Source organism: Canis lupus, chromosome 21 (assembly GCF_048164855.1).
Source record: "Canis lupus baileyi chromosome 21, mCanLup2.hap1, whole genome shotgun sequence".
NCBI classification, from domain to species: Eukaryota; Metazoa; Chordata; class Mammalia; order Carnivora; family Canidae; genus Canis; species Canis lupus.
This window is the reverse complement of record NC_132858.1, coordinates 22,401,511-22,422,371: the sequence shown is the minus strand read 5'-3', so window position 1 is coordinate 22,422,371 and position 20,861 is coordinate 22,401,511. Positions and strand designations below refer to the sequence as shown.

At 41.6% G+C, this 20,861-nt stretch overlaps 1 protein-coding gene and 1 long non-coding RNA gene across 2 annotated transcripts in view; one reads left to right on the top strand and one right to left on the bottom strand.

Moving 5' to 3' along the window:
• Positions 1-4,422: 4,422 nt before the first annotated feature.
• LOC140612869 (uncharacterized) lies at positions 4,423-9,874 on the bottom strand. The gene is made up of 2 exons (XR_012013973.1): positions 9,276-9,874; positions 4,423-8,964 (listed from the first exon to the last, which is right to left on the bottom strand). It is a non-coding gene; the product is annotated as an uncharacterized lncRNA (long non-coding RNA).
• Positions 9,875-10,008: 134 nt separating this feature from the next.
• FBXO3 (F-box protein 3) overlaps positions 10,009-20,861 on the top strand; it is a 30,467-nt gene continuing 19,614 nt past the window's right edge. The window contains exons 1-3 of the mRNA XM_072791085.1: positions 10,009-10,180; positions 14,437-14,526; positions 16,414-16,577. Of these exons, the coding sequence (XP_072647186.1) occupies positions 10,077-10,180; positions 14,437-14,526; positions 16,414-16,577 (358 nt within the window). The 5' untranslated portion in view covers positions 10,009-10,076. The remainder of the gene's footprint in view (positions 10,181-14,436; positions 14,527-16,413; positions 16,578-20,861) is intronic.

Below are 20,861 nucleotides of genomic sequence, written 5' to 3'. Positions count from 1 at the left end.
GGCTATTATGAATATAGCTACCATGAGCATTCATGTCTAAGTTTTTGTGTGGACATAAATTTTCAATTATCTTGGATAGATATTTAGACATGAGATCACTGGATCATACCAAGATGATAAGTCTGTATTTAACTTTTTAAGGAACAGCCAAATGGTTTGCAAGGTCTTACAATGGAAGTTGGATTCGCTATTTTGCAAGAACTCTTGCTATTACATTATATAAACAGACATTATCTGCTTGGTCCCTAATAAAATTTTAATTAAGCCTTAAGTGTCAACATGCAAACTAGCTTTGATTACAGAATTTCTTTTATCCAAAAAAGTGACTGAGGGCAGCCCGGGTGGCCCAGCGGTTTAGCACCGCCTTCAGCCCAGGGTGTGATCCTGGAGTCCCAGGATCGAGTCCTGAGTTGGGCTCCCTGCATGGAGTCTGCTTCTCCCTCTGCCTGTGTCTCTGCCTCTCTCTCTCTCTCTGTGTCTGTCATGAATAAATAAAAATCTTTTTTAAAAAAGTGACTGAACAATTTTACATTCTCACCAGCAATATATGGGTTTCCAGTTTCTTCACATCTTCATCAACACTTGTGATTATTGTTTTGATTATAGCCGCCCTAGTGGATGGAAAGTCATACGATGGTTTTTTTTTTTTTCTTCTTTTTAAGAAATCTCCACACCCAACATGGAGCTTAAATTCAAGACCCCAAGATCAAAAGTCTCATCTCCAGCAACTGAGGCAGGCAGATGCCCTGTGATATTGTGTTTGTGATATGCATTTTCCTAATGCCTAATGATGTTGAACATCTTTTCATGTGCTTATTGGCCATTTATATATCTTCTTTGGAGAAATGTCTGTTTAAATATTTTACTCAGCTTTTAGTTGGGTTGTCTTTTTATTATTGAATAATTGAGATATTGATAGTTACATTCATACATACATACATTCATAATATATTTTGCAAATATTTTCTTCCATATTATGAGTTGTCTTTTCACTTTCTATATAGAATCCATTAAAATACAAAAGTTTTTAGTTTTGATGAAGTCCAATTTACCTATATTTTCTTTTGTTGCTCATAGGTTTGATGTCATATTTAAGAATCTATTGCTAAGGTCATGAGATTTACCTGTACACTTTCTTCCTAAAGTTTTATGATTTTAGCTCTAAAATTTAAGTCATTGACCCATTTTGAATTCGTTTTTGTATATAATGTGAAGTAAGGATCCAGCTTCAATTTTTTTTTTACATGTGACTGCCCAGTTGTCCCAGCACTATTTGTTGAAAATATTATTCTTTCTTCTTTGAATTCTTTTAACTTCCTTACTGAAAAACAATGACTTAAATATATGGGTTTATTTCTGGACTCTCAGTTTTATTCCACTGATCTATATAATTCTCATGCCAATATCACACTTTCTTGATTGCTATAATTTTCTAATAAATTTTAAAATCAGGATATGTGAATCCTCCAACTTTATTTTTCTTTTTCCAAGATTGTGCTGGTATTCTGGGTCCCTTGCATTTTCATATGAATTTTAATATCGGATTGCCAAGTTCTCCAAAAAAACTATCTGCGATTTTCACAGAAATTGAACCAAATCTGTAGATTAGTTTAGGAAATGTTACCATCTTAACAATGAGTGCTCCAATTCATGAATATGGTAAGCCATTCCATTTATAAAGTCTCTTGTGGGATGCCTGGGTGGCTCAGCGGTTGAGCATCTGCCTTCAGTTCAGGGCATGACCCTGGAGACCCGGGATTGAGTCCCACATCGGGCTCCTTGCATGGGGCCTGCTTCTCCCTCTGCCTGTGTCTCTGCCTCTCTCTGTGTGTCTCTCATGAATAAATAAATAAAATCTTTTTTTAAAAAAAAGTCTTTTGAAATATCTTTCAATGGTGTTTTATAGTTTTCAGTGTATACATCTTGTACTACTTCTTTTAAATTTATTCCTGAGTGTTTTTATTATCTTTCGTGCTTTTTAAACAGAATTGTTTTGTTATTTTTCACTTTTCGATTATCCATTGCCAATGTATAGGAATACAATAGATTTTTGTATATTGTTGTATCCTGCCACTTCACTGAACTTGTTTAACAGCTATAATTTTTGTGTGTGTGGATTCCTTTAGGATTTTTCTATTTATAAGATTATGTCACATGCAATATCATTTTGCGGCTTCTTCTCCAATCCAGATGACTTTTATTCCTTTTCTTGATTAATTTCCCTGATTGGAAGCCCATCCCAATATCGTAATATTGAATAGCAGTGATGAGAGCAGATATCTTTGTCTTGTTCCTGATCCTAGAGATGCAAGCTTTCATTCATTCACTGAGTTTTTTTGTTGTTGTTTGTTGGTTTGTTTGTTTAAAGATTTTATTTATTTGAGAGGGAGAAAGAGAGAGAGAAAGTGAGCCCAAACAGGGACAGTGGCAGAAGGAGAGGGAGAAGCAGGCTCCCCACTAAGCAGGAAGCCTGACATGGGGCTTGATCCTAGGTCTCCAGGATCATAACCTGAGCTGAAGGCAGACACTTAACTGACTGAACCACCCAGGTGCTCTAGTCTGTCACTGTTAAGTGTGATTTAGTTGTGGGGTTTTCATGCCTTAAATGTTAATCTTATCCAGTGACACCCTCAATAGATACATCTAGAATATTAACCAAATGTCTGGGCACTTCATGGTCTAGTCAAGTCAATAAAATTAACCATCACATCAGTTATCACTGTAACAAAACAATACAAACATATAAAAGATACAAATCATCTCCTTTCATTCCTTCTTCTCATCACTCATCTTTTCTACAGTATTCCCCTTTTCATCCCCAGAGAATGCTTTTATATATATATAAAAGTTCTTTCCATATTTTTCTCTATGCTTTTATAAGCACACATATCTCTCTCACACACACACACACACACACACACACACACACACACTTGTGCTAACATTTCCTTTCCCCAAAAAAGGAATAATACTAAATTCAGAAGTTTGCACTTTGAAAGCATAACAACAAGAACAGTAGAAAGTATATCTTTCTGGAGAAAGAAGTTCTATATACCTTATTCTTCCTATTACACACTCAGTATATAAAATACTGTAAGATTTAATGGGATACCCAACAGATAAATTTCTAAAAATTTAAAATTAATGAAAAGATTTCCATATGGTTTTACAGACTCTCCATTCCTTGAACACACTTAGACCCATGCAACATATCCTTTCAATAGGATAAAGTAGATTTTTAATATATCTTTATACCTAACATCATCAACTAATTATAGATAAGAAATAAAAATTTAACTTCTATGAAGTTCATTTTCTGCTGTAATTATTAATAATGTAAAGCAGGATCTAAAAATAGATTACCTGAATCAAAAGAATTACAGCTCCAAAAGAAAGCACATAATTAAAAATGATAAAGCCTGCATAGTTAATAGTCCCATACATGTCTAGAACTGATTAGGCATGGAAAAAAATTCTAGTGCCTTGAAAACAATCCCCCACACCTAGTCTTCACTTTCTCTCGACAAGCATTTTGCTTGGCAAGATCCTACCCATCCCACGATGCTCAATTCAACTGTCACATTCTGTGAGATGCTTTCCTTCAATGACCCGCCCACCATTAAATTAGTCATTTCCACATTTGTGCTTTGGTGGCACTCTCCTGACACTGACATTATCCCGGTTAATCCCACTGTGAGTGTCATTTGGGTTTGAGTTTATCTTGTTTCCTAAGCTGTCAGCAAAATGTGGGAAGGTCCCATGTGGTCCCTATTCCTTTGAACACACATGAATACACACATATACACAAATGCACAAACACACATACATAGAGCAAGATAGGGAACTTGTCGGTCAATTCCACTATTTCTATCCTCCATTCTTTCCATTATATCTTTCCTTTAACTTTTATATATCTGGCTTTCCCTAAGTGTATTTGTTCTTTTATAACTTGAATGGATTGTTTTATATGTCTATTTGTCTCACTGGTTTAATACAGAAAATATTTAAGGTTTTAAATTTGCTTCTTCATAAAGTTTTGGCAGAAAAATAAAATATTTTATTGTAAGCCATTCCAGTTGGCATTACTGTCAGGCAATTCTGTAATGTCAGTTTTAATTTCTCCTTTGACCAAAGAGGTTTTTAGAGGATATTTTCATTTATTTGCTTTTTGAGGTCAAAATGGTGGGGCTTTTGAGATTATTATTCATTTGTGATTTTACTGTATCTGGGTCAGAGAATGTGGTCTGCACTACTTCTATACGCAGAACTCAATGTTTTGTCTGTAGCCTATTTTGAGAGCCATTTGGAAATAGGGGACAAACTAAAAAAAGTTTGCAAATTTGACCCAGCGGTTATGCACCTAAAATTTATGCTATGAGTGTAACTGAAACAATTCACACAAAAAATGAATGTACACAGGTATTTGTCACAATGCTGTTTATTATGATAAAATTGGAATTCTTCTAAGTATCTCCCAGTAGGAGACTGATTACCTAAAACATGATGTATTCCTATTAAGGACTTCCTATTAAGGTGCCACAGGAGCAACAGTGGACACACTGACCTGGTCAAGCCTCAAAAGGACACAGTAAGACACCCAAGTCTAGTGGCTACCAGTGGCTTCCCCACACCTATAGGCTATTGAATTGGTAGATGGGAGTATTTGGCCTTCTGGCCTGTATGGTAGGCGAGTATTGTGTTTTCTTTGCCCTGGGTGGGAGACATTGCTTCAATGATGCACTGTGGGCAAGCTTTGGGATTACAAACCATTCTTGGTCACACCTTCATATTCACCGTGTTAAGAGTCCACCAATAGGGGACACTTGAAATGTATCCAATCTGCAGGTTCACTCACCATGCATCCAGAAGGTTCATATCAACTATACAGGCTGCAAGAAAATAAGAAGCGCTACCAGACAAAACAAAAGACATTTGTTTAGCAAGTTCAGGAACATTTAAAGTCTCACCTAAGGGAGGGAGAGGGCGGGACCAAGTCCCAGAGCTAGTTTATATGACTGCTGCAACTGTGCCTTTAAAACTCTTACATCCATTCCAGACTTCTCATTAGCCTCCAGTGCAGTGCTTTTGCTGCACTGGAGCAGCTGAATCCATTCCAGATCTTGCATCAGCCCATCAGGCTGGTTGCCCTTCTGAGCAGCAGTGGCAGCCCCTAATTTCCACACATCCCTGTAATTTTATCCTTCTCCCTGCTTTCAGCTCTAAAGCAGAAGCATACTCCTGAATTCTGGGGATCTTTCAACCAATCGCCAGCAGTCTTTGGGCCCAAGGTTTTTGTTTTTATTTTTACTTTTGGGTGCCACACTTGTTTGGGTCCCTTGGGGTCTGGCGGTTCCTGCCCGGTCCTCCTGCCTCTTCATGGGATGCCCAGGCTGCCTCACCACAACTAGGAGAGCTGACACCAGGGTTCGTGCTGTCCACTCCCAGGCCTGCCCTGAGACTTAACAGGACGCCCTGAGAATCACCTGAGAGTGTTTCCTGCCTCTGGGAGGCCCAACTGAACGAGGCCATTTCCAAAAACAATTAGCAAGAGACAAAGTGGAGTGTGACCTCCAACGTAGGTATCCTTCAGGAGCCCAGGACACACACCACCAACACCATGAAATATAAATACAAAATGTTGGGGGAAGGTGTTTACAATCTAAGAAGGAGGAGAGAACACACGACCCCTCTGCCCATCTCACTCCCCATCGCAGCTGGAGGCTTTCATTCTCCCAGTGGAGAGGTGCACTAGGCTGGGCAGAAGAAGGCTGGACACATCCCAGAAAGGGCCCAATAGAGAGGCCCCCTAAACTATGATGTTTTACATATGGGGGTGGGGCCCAGCTAGGCCACCATTCAGCAGGAGCCTCTAGAACTCAGTATGTGGTGACTACTGTCCTGCCTTCCAGCAAACTCACATCTGCTGAGGCAGCTAGTTGGTAAACCCTGACAATGAGGGAGAAAATGAGCCTCCAGAGCCCTGTGGCTTGTCTCTCTCCCATCAAACAGTAAGGGGGTGTCTCTCAGCTTCTAAAGAGTAATAGTGTCAAAGCTGAAACAGCAAGCCCAGTGCTCATCTTGATCTCCTACAGGCCTGAGCCTGACCTTTACCCATAAGATATGAATGAGTGTCTGAGGGATTTAGTGGAATAGTGGATGGGAACCTGGAAGCCTATGAAACTACAATGTAATTGTCTACAGGTAGGGCATTGTGCACTACTCTACACCATGGACCCAAAGACACTGGGGTTCCAAGGAAAACATGTAAGTGTACTTATTTCTCAAATGTTACCTATTGCTGAGACAGTAGAGAAATCTTTTTTTTTTTTTAAATGCACGTATACACTCTTCTTTCAGAACTTTGTGTTTCATTTTAAGATTTTAAAAAATTAAAAAAAAAGATTTAAAAAAATTATTTATTTATTTGTTTGTTTGTTTATTTATTTATTTATTTATTTATTTTAGAGAGGGGGGAGAGGAGCACAGGGGAGGGAAAGGGACCACCGGACTCTCCACCAAGCAGAGAGCCTGACATGGGGCCGGATCCCAGGACCCTGAGATCATAACTTAAGCCAAAACCAGGAGTCAGACCTATGCTCAACGACTGAGCCACACAGGTGCCCTAGAACCTGTGCTTTCCAATCTACCATAGGAACATTAATGGCAAGCAAATTCGATTTTAGTGAAACCCTTCTGTGCCCTTTAAAGAGTAGCATCCAAAACAATTAGCAGACTTGGAAGGACTGTTTCTGCCACCCTGGCACCTGGAGCCCTCTCCTTCAATCTTAGCCTGGGGAATCCAAAGAGCCAAGTCCCAGCTCCCTGTTCCTATGCCTTGGGCAGCCATCATCTTGTAGGTATTTGGGAAGGAAGTGGTAATAAAAAGCCACAGCCCAGGAATGGGCTCTCCTGGGCTTCCTCACTTCCACTGCTCCCCTAGCCTCCTCTACCAGCTTCATCCCATGTTGGGGAGAAAATTGGAGCCTGGGTTGAAACCACCTCTTCAGGAAGCACAGGCTGTTGCACAAGAGGGCTGGCCCTCTCCAAGGTGTGAAATGGCAGAGGTTGGCAGCCTGGGAAAGAGGGGCTAAGGAAGATAGCAGGAGTTTTGAACCTCACTACCTGGGAGAAGCCAGTCCTCCACCTGAGCACCCCTTCTGCCTTCCAGTGAAAAAAATAGCCATTTAGAAAGACATAAAAAGCACATATTTCAGTATACTTTTTTTTCCCTTTTGCCTTAGATTCCAACATAGCTTGAACAGCACTGTGGAATCCAGTTTTGATTTAAAATTTTGGTATTCTGTTCATTAGGGATTTTTGCATTAGTTTTTTTTAAAAATACTGCATTAAACTATTACTTATCTTGATTATTGAGGGTTTTTTGGCACACCCCCCAATATTGTGGCCCAGGTAAGTACCTCTGTGGTCTTACCTTAATCTTGGCCACAGCAGTAGGGTAACATCAGACTTCTGGTTTTCTCTTTAGGACATAACTGGAGCAAGTCCAAAGGAAAGAAAGGAAAATGCAATAGGGTAGCAGAAGCAAAGCAATGTAATTAAAACTCTCCCCAACTTTTGGACTTAAAACGAGTTAAACAGCTTATCTGAGGGAAAAAGTGAGACAAACATGAAAAAGAATCAAATGCCTTAAAAAAAAAAAAGAATCAAATGCCTTATAAGCATTTACCTATAGACACAGGTATGGTCTCTGGCAAACAGAAATGAGTGTTCTGTCTTCATACACTCAACCTGAATTTGAATTTTCCACTTGAAGAATGCCATGCTGGGCCCTGGAGTTACAAGACCAAAAAAGAGTGAGAGCTTCCAGTCTGATGAGAAAGACCAGTAGGCAACAACCAACAGGAATCCAACTCCATGAATGTTCATAAATAGTTTGGAAGTACAGAGATTTAAACAGAGGTTCTTTTCTTTTAGTTTTTGTGGTTTTTCCTAGAGGAGTATCTCATTTGTATTTGTGGGATTTGAACTTATGGAGGTGAGCGTGTGACAACATGACAAGGCCTATGCCATTCAAAGATTTTTACTACATTTCCCCAGAGAAGGGGGCACATTACACCATGTGGGGCCACAGTGTAAGCATCAGGTTTTCTCAGGATACAGAATCAGGAGCAAGGGGAAAGTTTAGGCCAGGGACTTTATTGGGGTTTCCACTGGGAAGGCAGGGCAAGGCAGAGTAAACAGCTTAGGACTGGCTAGTTTGAACAATACATGGTAGGCTTTGGGCTCTAACGGTGTCCTCTAGCTGCCTGGTACTTGGCCCTCAGATGATTTAGGGCAGGGGAATTATTGTCTTGGTGTGTGAGAATTAGTTAAAGGGAGTGGTTGGCTTGCATATGAGAGGTGTCCTCTCAACCAAGTTGTTTCCTATCTTTAGGAATTAGCACTAGGAGGGCAGTCTCTCCCCTGACAGCAAGATTTTTAGGGTTAAAACATCATAACATACAGAAAATTAAAAACATGATTAATACATTGTGTGATGGGGAGAGAAGTTATAAGTATTAGACAAAATCATAAATATAAACCATTAATGGTATGGTGAATTGAGAAAATAGAGTGCTTTGGCGTTGGTGGTGGAATTATTTCCATTTTTCCAAATAGTTGGGAGGAAACCTTCTCCAGGATATGGAAATGTTTGGAAAACTTACTAATGGATTTGTGCACAGGCTTGGGAAATTAACATTTATTGAATATCTAGCCGGGTACTTTACACAAACAAGGTTTCATTACCGTCCATAAACCACTTTAGAAGAGGAATGGTTTTTAGAAATGAGTCCACAGGAGGATCCCTGGGGGGCTCAGCGGTTTGGTGCCTGCCTTTGGCCCAGGGCGCGATCCTGGAGTCCCGGGATCGAGTCCCACGTCTGGCTCCCGGCATGAAGCCTGCTTCTCCCTCCTCCTGTGTCCCTCTCTCTCTCTCTGTGTGTCTATCATAAATAAATAAATCTTAAAAAAAAAAAAAAAGAAATGAGTCCACAGGCTCATATAATTTAGGCATAGTTAGCTAGTCCACTATTTCATTTCTAGTAAAATAAATGACAGATATGTGACTTTCAGGTCTCACTGGGCTGCCCAAAGTCGCTTACACCAGTCTGCCTTTGGAAAAGGGAAAAGAAGGATTCATCCTTAGCTTACGATCGAAGACACTTCTCCACCCACACTTTAATAGTGGCAAAGCTAAGCATGGGCCATCCCCGTGCCTCAGTGATGCCCACTGGCAGGCTCGGCTCATCTCTTTATATACCCAGGGTACTTACCCTCGGGGATTAAACCTTGGGGGGTGAGGGGATCCATTGACTATACACTTTGCATTGCCTTAATAGGCTGAAAAATCACCGTGACGACCGAATTGAGAGCGGCTGACATTCAGATCCGGTACTTGTGCACCTTTTACTCGGGGAAGGGGTTGAAATTATGCCCTTGACGACCATTTCCCCCTATTCAGAAGAGGAGCCTTGCACCTCTGGCTGATTCCCCACTCCGCCCCTACTGAGCCCACAAGGCTCAGAGCCACCTTTCTGCTAGGGACAGGTGGGGCGAGGGAGGGAGGCTGAGAGGGAAAGCGAACAGTGTCTAGGTTGGAAAATGAAGAGAAGCTAGGATGGGGCGGGGGGGCCAAGGACGGAGAGGATTTAGGGCCTGGCTTTGAGGATCCCAGGTGTAAAATTTCGCAATGGGGCTTGAGAGAGAGAGAGCCAAGCAGATTTGGGAACAAAGAGCAAAAGGGGTCCGCGCTGGGCAAGTTTGGGGACCGGAATGGGAGGGGGGAGAACAGGAGCTGTGACGGGGAGCAGGCGGGCAGCCCGCGGACCTCGCGCGGCGCGGCGGCGAGTGGATCCCAGCTGCAGCGCGTCCCTACGGCCCTGGCGCTGGGCCCGCGGGGCAGGGGGCGGGGCCTCGCCGGGATCCGCCCCTGGCCCCGCCTCCGTGGGCGGGGCTTCCCGGCGGTTACATAACAAACCTGTCGGAGCGGCCGGGGAGCGGCTCGGGCGGTGGCGGCGGGGGGCGGGGCCTGGGCGGGGCGGGGGCGGGGCCAGGCCAGCACCGGGCCAGGCAAGATGGCGGCCATGGAGACCCAGTCGGCGCCGCTGACCCTAGAATCGCTGCCCACCGATCCGCTGCTGCTCATCTTGTCCTTCCTGGACTACCGGGACCTAATCAAGTAATGGGACGCCGCGCGCGGCAGGGGTGGGGCGCGGGGTGGGGGGGACAGTGAGGCAGGAGGCCGGGGGAGCCGGCGTGCGCCCAGGACCCGGACTCCCGCGTCAGGGCCGCCCCGATCCCGCAGAGCCACCCCCGGGCCTGGGCGAGCCGCGGGCGGAGGGCGCCCCGCCCGCAGGGCTTCCTCGGGCCCGGGGCCCCGCGCGGAGGAGGGGCGGGGAGCCGGGGAGCCGGGGAGCCGGGAAGCCTCTCTCCCAGGCCTCGGCCGGGCCCAGGGCTCGTAAGGTGCGGAGGTCCTGCCCCCGCGGCCGCCCCGCTGACCCCGGCGCCCCGGCCCCGCCCCGGACGCCGAGGAGCAGCCCCGGCCGGCCCCGCGCTCTCCCCCGCCTGGGCCCGGGGCCTGCGGGGTCGCGCGCCCGAGTGGGCAGGTGAGGCCCCCCCCGCCGCGGACCCTCAGGTGCGACCGCCGTGTCACCGCGATGCTAGCGGGGCTCGCTCTCCGACACCTACGCCTGGTAACCGTCGTGCTGTCAGCCGTCCCCGTCACGGTTGCCCGTTGGGTTCTGTGTTTTGGTGGTGACTTCCGGTGGTGCGATACAGGTGACCGTCGTCTCCGCCGTGCGCTCTGGGGTTTCCCGCATCGCCAGCATCCGTTCCAAAAATAAAACCCCGGTTGCTGCTTGAAGGGTGGTTAAAAGCCGGGTTCCTTCCGCGCTCGGGACTGGATGGTGGCAGACATGGCGCTGTTTACACCCTTGACAGCTGGTGGCATGGCTCTGTCTTTTCTTGTGCCACCATATATTTTTGCAGCGGAGGCAAAATCGCCCTCCTAAGGATCGGTAGGCGAGACTCGTTTTGTGTTTTTTGTTTTTTGTTTTTTGTTGTTTTTTTTTGGGGGGGGGGATTACCAGTTTGATTCTCACCATTTGAGGACTGTGCCCTGTGCTATCAGAAATTCTTTTAGAAAGACAGTATTATTAGATGCATTGACGTTGGGTGGTTGGCCTAGCTGAGTGGTGACGGAGGGAACACTTCAGTTTCTGGCTGCCATCTGTATTAGGACCTGTAACTTTCTTTTTTTTTCTTCTTTTTTTTTCTTTATTTTTTTTTTCGAGAAAATAATTTTCTCTCTCTACCCAGGCTTGTACGTAAAGCAGAGAAATAACGTTTGTCTTTTCTTTTGGAAAAGGCAGTTCCAAGAGCAGACACTGTTTTCCTCTGAAATGTTTTTGTTCCTGTGGCCTCTTAGAAATGTAACAGGCGCGCATACATTGCTGCCAGAGTGATTTTCTTTCTTTCTTTCTTTCTTTCTTTCTTTCTTTCTTTCTTTCTTTCTTTCTTTCCTTTCCTTTCCTTTCCTTTCCTTTCCTTTTCTTTTCTTTTCTTTTCTTTTCTTTTCTTTTCTTTTCTTCTTTCCTTTTTTTTTTTTCCTAAGACATATCTGGCTGCCAGTCTCCTTAAAAACCAATGGGATGGTGCTCCTTGTTTGCAAACTATAACCTAAACTTCTGGGAGCATTTAAGGTCCTTATCAATTTGGCACAGTCCGCTCTAGCCAAATCAGACCTATGCCAGCACACCATACACTTATTTTGTTGTTGTTGTTCTGTGGCTTAAGCTCATGCCCCTGTCTGGAATGCCTTGTCTGCCTTCTTTGACCCTGGCAAGATGGAATTTTTTTTCCCCAATTTTTATTTATTTATGATAGTCACAGAGAGAGAGAGAGAGAGAGAGAGAGAGAGAGGCAGAGACATAGGCCGAGGGAGAAGCAGGCTCCATGCACCGGGAGCCCGATGTGGGATTCGATCCCAGGTCTCCAGGATCGCGCCCTGGGCCAAAGGCAGGCGCCAAACCGCTGCGCCACCCAGGGATCCCTGGCAAGATGGAATTTAAAGACCCTCCTCTCTACCTTCTTCCTTCCTCTGCAGAGTTTATTTGCCATACCAGATAGATTGTGCATGTCTTAAAAGTAAAGACTGTCTTGTTTATTTTAGTATTCATCATTTATCCAACAGATTTTTTTTTTCAGTGCCTGCTGTGTGTCAGTTGGTTAAATGTTGGGGATATAATAGTGAACAAGACAGATAAGTCCCCTCTTACGAAGCTTACAGTCTTGTGGGCAAGATGGGAAAGCAAAGTGCATAATTACAAGACATGCTATGAAAGAAAGAAATTCTGTAAAGAAATGAGAGGGAGGGATGATCAGTTCAAATTGGAAGGAGTTGCCGACTATGAAGGATGGCATAGAGCAGTCCTGGCAGAGGGAACAGTGTATTCAGAAGCTGATTGGACAGTAGCGTAGCCAGGACAGGTGCTAGAATGGTGTTGCAGGAGGTTAGTGAGTGACTCACAGGCAGAGTGCCTTGAGAAGAGACTGGTGAGATCATGCAGGACCTTGAGAGCCAAGATGAGGGGGATCAGATTTTATTTTACTATTTTTTTAAAAGGATTTTATTTATTTGTGAGAGGCACAGAGATAGAGAAGCAGACATAGGCAGAGGGAGAAGCAGGCTCCCCACAAGGAGCCTGATGTGGGACTCGATCCCAGATCTTGGGATCACGCCCTGAGCTGAAGGCAGACGCTCAACTGCTGAACCACCCAGGCATCCCCAGATTTTATTTTAAATGCTTTAGGTAGGAACCTTTTTGTTCTGTTCAGGCCCTCAATGGATTGGATGAGGCCCACCCACGTTGTCCACCATTTCAAATGCTGATCCTTTCCAGAAACATCTTCACAGACACACACGGAAATAATGTTTAACCAGCTATCTGGGTTTTCCTTGGCCCAAGCAAGTTGACACATAAAATAAACCATCACAAACAGCATCGAATTTCATCTACAGAAAAGTTTCTAGTGTACTACAACTTCAAAGTTTCCTGCACTATTCACCTCCACTTTGCCAAGTGTCCTGCCCACTGCTGAGCTCCAGAGTTGTAGAGCTGACCTGGATCAGGTCGGATTGGAGTATCTATTGGGGGATCATTGTATAGTATTGGCTGCACAGTGTGAATCTCCCCCATTCTAGGGTGATTTGTTGTGTTCATCCTGAACCCATACTGTGTATCAGAACCCTATGTGACACTTCTTAAACATACACATGCTCAAGATACAGATCTTAGCCCAAGCCAACAGAGTCACAATGTCTAGAATAGTAGTTCTCATCCTTCATGTGCATCAAAATCACCTGTGGGGCTCATTTCAGAGATTCTTTGATATCACTTACCTCTTGGGATAGTGGAGAAAGAAGGATCAAAAATTGAGGGAATGGAACTGGAGGGATTGACAGAACTGGAGGGATTCCTATGTTTGCAGATATTTGTGTGGGCACCTCCTGAGCTTAGCAGAAAAGGATGAGGATGATGTTTGTGGAAAATCTGAAAATCAAACAAAGGCTGTTTTGTTTACCACGAGTTGCTTTTTCACATGCCCTAGTCATGGCCTTGACAAATCCCGTGTGATTTAAGATACACTTAATTGATTATCTGTTGCCCAGCTGAGATCCTTGAGTATTAACTTTCTATAACTTGTGATTCCTTTTCTGAAAGGATAGATGTCCTAATTTCCATTTTCCTAATGGGAAATGGACCGGAGCACTCATGTATTAGAAAACTCTATATAATAAGAAAATTTTTTATTTCCAATATTCCATTTTTTTCAGCAGCTGATACTAACTTGGATCACTACAGACAGTGAATCAGAACTATTATGAATCTGAAGTATTTTATAGATGGGCTCTCCAAGAGTTGCTATAATTAAAATTGATTTTGGCTGCACTATTTTTTTCCTTTAAGAAAAAATTGGAACAAAACAGACAAAAGGTTTATGTATTTAATATCAAATGTGTCACAGATCTTAAAACGAATACCATTTTGTTTACACCTGAATAACATTTTTTTCCTATACGTAGAAATGCTGTCCCAGCAGTAAGTGTAGGAAAACTCTTTGATTTGAAATTAACTCCATTGGTTTATATGTTTTATAGACTTTCATATGAAAATTACAGTTGTAGAGGTTTTGGAGTTTGTGAACTCAAATAGTTAAGATTTCACCACTCATGAGGTAATTATACCAGCTAACATGCTAAACAGGTTTTAGAAAATTGCTTTACAAAATATTGCTTCACAATTATAAGGGTGGAAAGTAGGAAATAAGAAAAGTAAAAAGAATGAAACAAAACAACATTGAATATTTTCATCTTTATTTCTAAATTGTTTTCTTGTTTTCTTTTATACTAACCATGAATCTGGTTACTGCCAGTTGTTGCTATGTCAGTCGAAGACTTAGCCAGCTATCAAGTCATGATCCACTGTGGAGAAGACATTGCAAAAAATACTGGCTGATATCTGAGTGAGTATTCAGGAAATTATGTATTTTTGAAATTCGGCCCTTGGCCTCCATAACACTAGTCTGTCCTGATTCTCCTCTCTCACCCTTGTCTCTTTATTTCCTTTGATGGCTCTTCTTGTGCCTGCCAGTAAATGCTGGTGTTCTCTAAGCTTCTGTCCTTGGGCCACTGCTCTTCTCCCTCTATGAATTCTGCATGCACTGTTGCCGTTATAGTGGCTGCTTGTGTGCTCCTAACTCCAACACCTGACCGTCTGTCCCTGATATCCCCACCGAGATCACACCACCTGCTGGACCTTTCCATCGGATGACCCACAAGGACTTTCTAAGTTCAGTAAATGTTAATAAATTTGACCAAATGAAAGTATAGTTGGCAAAAGGTGACAGCTGGGAAAGATGAGAGGTAGGGTTGCCAATATCTTTTTCTTAGATCAAGGGGAGTGAAGTAGTGACAAGTTGGCAAAGTAAGAAGTAGAAGTCTAAGTATGTTATTTAAAGCTGCAAGCTACCTAATAGAACTAAATATGACAGGGCTATCAAACACTGAGACAAGGAAGACTAGGGAGGAAGAAATTTTAAGGATTGCCAGGAACTGATCTTTTACCTTGGGGTGTCATCAGTAGATAGATGTAAAATCGATCAATCAAGTCTAGAGGCATAAACGTCTAGAATTACAGAGATAACTTCCAGAAATAATGAAAAGTTTCTTTTGAGGGATTGGGCTTAGAATAGGGAACGAGTTGTTCATTCTAGGTTCTTTGGTACTTTTTGGTTTTGATAATATGTATATGTATTATTTTGGTTAATAAAAGGATGCTTCCCTTCTAACCACTGCACCGCCCCCCCCCCCCCCCAGCAAAACAACACCCTGAATTTTTCTTTTCACCATCCCTAAACCTGATCCTCCTACATTCCTAGTCTTCATGGCGATACCATCCACCTGGGCATTCCAGCCAGAAACAGGAATTATCCTAGATCTCCTCTCTTTCTCTCCCTACATCCATTCAGTTACCAAGCCTTCCTGATTTTAGCCTCAGTATATTTCTTGAATTTTCCTTCTCATTTCATCCAGCCATCAGTTTTAGTTCAGTTCATCATCTCGTACCAGGACTACTCGAAACCCTCTTGACTCATCTCTTGTGCCTCTAGTTTACACACCTCCCAGACCACAACCACAGTTCTGCTCTTTCAACTCCCCTATTAAATCCTTCAGTAGCTCTCCATTCACTACAGGACAAGGTACAACCTCATTAGAAGGAGACTGGAAAGGACTTTTGTGGCTGCCTTATCCTATATCACTTCTGACACTTAAATTTACACTTCATTCTTTCTCCCTGGTTAGAATATATATATTTTTTGAGGGCAAAAAATGTGCCTCATTTTTAATGTCCTCAGTGGCTGAGTAGACACTCAATAAATGCTTATGGAATTGTACCAAATAGAGATATCATGTGATTACTTTGAATGCTATATGATTTCTTGGCTAATCCAATGTAAGTAAATTAGATTAGTTTTATTATATCATTAAATTCTGAGTGGTTTCTAAAACAGAATGACTTGTGTTTTAAAACTTTATAATTGATATGTCTTAAGGAGTAAGTTGAAATTCATACCTCCTATACTATCCACATTATATTTTATTAAGGAGTTGAAAACTTAGGGAAGAGAATAAGTAGAAAGTAAGAAAATAGATGATTCATAATCCCCCCATGCCAACAATAACTCCTGTTAAATTTTTGGATGTATGTATCACTTTTGCTATCTAGTCTTCATTCGTAGCTAAAATAAGTAAAAAGGCAAAAGTAAGCACAAATTCCCAATAAAGTATGTTGGTAAGTGTTTAACTTCATTTCAAAAGATTTTTAATCTCATTTTTTAAAATCTATTTAGGGAAGAGAAAACACAGAAGAATCAGTGTTGGAAATCTCTCTTCATAGATACTTACTCTGATGTAGGAAGATACATTGACCATTATGCTGCTATTAAAAAGGCCTGGGATGATCTCAAGAAATATTTGGAGCCCAGATGTCCTCGGATGGTTTTATCTCTGAAAGGTACTGGCAACGCAGGGTCTCCCTTCATTTTAGTAACCATAGTATAAATAGGTTAAATAACTTTGGGTTTCTATCATCTATGCTAATCTGTAATTCACCAACATTATCTGTAATTTACCATTCACATTTGGCCTAGGAACTAGGAAGTCTATATTGTTAAAAGGACCCTTGCTCTACTGCTTGTCCCATTTTTGCCTGCCTTGGGACTCACGTGATTATTTATTAGAGGGAAGGTTGAACTCCTTGTGTCCTTATATTTGTTTTACAATAAGCTCACTAATGCTAAGATTGCTCGAGGATAACTACTGTGATTTCTTTCAAAGGAGTTTTTTTAATTGAAAAACAGCCTGTTGCGTTAACCCTCTTTATTTTTAGTGCAAGTAAAGTTTTATGTGAAAGTCTAATGATTTAGAAAGACCAAATATTAAAGACCTGGGTCTTTCAGAGGATAAGAGCAGCATAATAAAGTAAGGAAAACATTCATCCCTATTTTGACATATATAGAATAGTGAAAACTAAGATTTGAACTGAGGTCTATTTGACCCCAGAATTTGTGGTCTTTCTCCTATACTATTGTTGTCCAACTCTGGCAAGAAATATTAACAAACTATTTCCCACTAATTTGATTTGTTAATTTATGCCCAGGAGAGTTCATAAATAGATTGCTCCTTACCTGCTTTAGCCTCCCAAGTTTTTTTCAGAATTCTCCACTAAAAAGGATTTTTTTTTTAAAGATTTTATTTGTTTATTTGAGAGAAAGAGCACAGAGGGAGGGACAGAGGGAGAAGCAGACTCCCCGCTAAGTCGAGAGCCTGATGCAGGACTTGATCCCAGGACCCCAAAATCATGACCTGAGCCAAAGGCAGACACTTAACCCACTGAAATTGGGATCAGTTCTGAACTAAGGTTTCTTTGGAAACAGTATTCCTTTTACATTTCATATTTCCACCATAACTTCCGATGTAAATGTGAATTTCATACAGACCAGGATCGCATGACTAGGTACTTCAAATCAAATTGCTAAGAGGTAGAGGAAAGAGTGATTTGTCAGAGAGAGTAGAGCTTTGAAGGAAAGTATCCTTGATTAATATCTTTCATAGCTTTTTTTCTTGGAAGAAAAGAATAATGTTCACTGGGTACGTGGGGCTAAATAATTTCAAAAGAAAAGTGATTCTGAAAATAGATATTTTGTGGTGAGAAATAAAATAGGTAAGGGTTTGTAATTGCTATTATTTTATTAAATACAAAGCAAGACACTAAGCTAAATACTTTGTATTATTCCATTTAACTTGCCAAAATCTTATGAGGTGTAGACAATTATTATTCCCCTTATGAAGGTGAACTGCCTAAGACATAATAGGCTAAGTAAGTTGTTTGCCATCACAAAATGTAGGGCAGAATCAGGATTTGAATACAGTGCTGACACCAGAGCTATGGTTTTAACAACTGAAGGGAGAGAGGACCTATTCCATTTTGTCCAGAGTGCCTTAGGACTCTTGGAGAGCTAGTTCAATGTTAGGACATTTGGAATATGAGAATATAGGCATGGTTCTCCTTTCAGACACAGAGCTACCAAGAAAGGAAGAAAAGGAAGAAACTAAAGATACATAGCAGCTTCTCTCTCTCTCTTTTTTTTTTTTTTTTTCTTTCTTCCTCCTTTATTTTTTGGACTCCCATTTGGCATTTGCAGGTTCACTGCTCACTGTCTGTACCTGGTGGTTGGAGGTAAGGTTCTTCAGAGACTTCCTGATAGCCCCTGTTTTACTCCCAGGTGCCAGCTCTCTGGGGGTTTTGCTTGAGTCGGAGTGGGATAAAAGCTGTTCGATATCTCAAATGCTGGGGACTCTAGGGATGCCAGACCTATGAGTTGTAGGACTGATTCAGGAACTAGCTACTCACCTCAAGGGTCACAGTCCCTCATTTAATCTCAAGGTCATGGAGATGGCAGAGACAGAAAGAAACTTGGAAAGCAAATAGGCGTTGGTCTTGGGCAAGGCTTCACAGAGCACTGGAAATTATGGTATACTTATATATCTTTTACCAGTGTATCTAATGGTATAGATCATGTGTCTTCAAATTTCATATTTACCTTACATGTGGGCTTAGAACTTTAGAGTTGAAAGGGGCCTTTGAAACCATTTAGACCAGAGATGGGCAGACTTTTTCTTTAAATGGCCAGATAGTAAATATTTTGGTCTTTGAGAGAAAGATAGTCTCTGTCACAACTATTCAACTCTCCTGTTCTTGTGGAGAAGCAGCCATAGACAGTATCTGGACAAATGCGCATGGCAGTGTTTCAAAGAAAACTTTATTTACAGAAACAGGCTGTAGGCCGGGATTTGGTCTGCAAGCTTTAGTTTGCCAATCCCTGATTTATGCTAGTTCCCTCATTTTACCAGTGAAGGGAACAGACTCAGAGAGTTTTAGGTGACTTACACAAAGTCCCATAACTAGTAAGTGACAGAGATAGAACTTTAATCTAGGTTTCTTGGCTCCTGGTAACCTTTTCCGTGGTTTTTCACACAAGTAGGCTAAGGGGCAAAGAAAATTAATGAATATTTATTGAGTGCCAGGAAAGCACTCTGTTAAGCAGAGGAAGCATATTTAATCCTCATGATAATTCTCTCAGGTAGATAGTACTATCTCCCCATTTTGCAGATGAAACAGGGTTAAAGAGGTGAAATAACTTGCCAGAGATCACACAGCTAGTTAAGTGGTAGAGCTGAGATTTGAACCTAGTCTGGTTGGCTCCCAAATTCTACTATAACAGGATGCCCCTCTAAACCTTAATTTTATTGTATTGTAAACATTGTATTTCCTTATATTTTTCTCTTGTTTAACTTTATTCTGTCCAACTATCTCTTCAAGAAATTCTTATTTTCTTGATGTTATATGTTAAATGTCCAACATGTAGCACTAACCATACCAATATTAGTTTCTTTTCTCATCATTTTCTGGTTCAGGCAGCTATTCAGCTTGTTTTCTTTAGTACTGAACTTTTTTTTAATATAAACTTTTTATTTTGGACTAATTTTAGCTTACAGAAAAGTTGCAAAGGCAGTATAGAGAGTTCTTGTACACCCTTCACACAGTTTCAGTTTCCCCTAATGTATCTCCCTGTGGGACATTTGTCAAAACTACAGTCTTCATTGGCACATTGCTATTAACTAAACTCCAGACTTTGTTCGGATTTCACCACATTTTCCATTAATATCCTTTTTGGATTCCAGAATTCAATCCAGAATACCACATTGCATTTAATTGTCATGTCTCCTTAGTGTCCTCTGGTCTGTGGCAGTTTCTCCATCTTCTTTGTCTTTCATGATCTTGACAGTTTGAAGGAGTTACTGGTCAGGTATTTTATAGAATGTTCCTCAAACTAGCTTTGTTTGAAATATTACCTATGATTAGGTTGGAATAATGGGTTTTTAGAAAGATTACCACAGAGATGAAGTAGTCCTCTCATCCCACCATACCTAAGGGCACGTGACATCCACAAGCTGTCACTAGTGATGTTAACTAACATACAGAAACATGTGTAGATTCTAAGTGTACAACTTGGTAAATTATCACAACATAAACATGACCATTGTAACACCCTCCAGGTCAAGAAGTAGAATGATTTTCTTTTTTTTTTTTAATTTATTTTTATTTATTTATGATAGACAGAGAGAGAGAGAGAGAGAGAGAGAGAGAGAGAGAGAGGCAGAGGAGAGGGAGAAGCAGGCTCCAGGCCGGGAGCCTGACGCAGGACTCGATCCCGAGACTCCAGGATCGCGCCCTGGGCCAAAGGCAGGCGCAAAACCGCTGAGCCACCCAGGGATCCCCTAGAATGATTTTCTGTACCTAGAACCCTCCTTCTTTCTCAGGGGTAACCACTATCCTGATTGCTAATACCACTGAGTAGTTTCCTCTCTTTTTGAACTTTATATAATTTGCATGATTAAGTACATATTTTGTGTGAATTTTTTCTGTTGTGTTTGTGAGATTGAACTGTATTGTGTGTAACAGTAGCTTGTTCATTTTTGTTGCAAGTGTAGTCTACTATTATATGGGTAGACTATAATTTATAGTCTATATCTATAATTTATAAATTCATTCTACTGTCGATGGATATTAAGTTATTTCTAGTTTTTTGGCTGCTATAAATAATGTTGCAAATAATTTTTGATGTACATATGAACATATTTCCCCCAGGTAAATATCTAGGATTGAGCTTCCTGGATTGTAAAGTATGCTTATATTAAACTTCAAAAGATACTAATAATCTTCCATAGCAGTTCT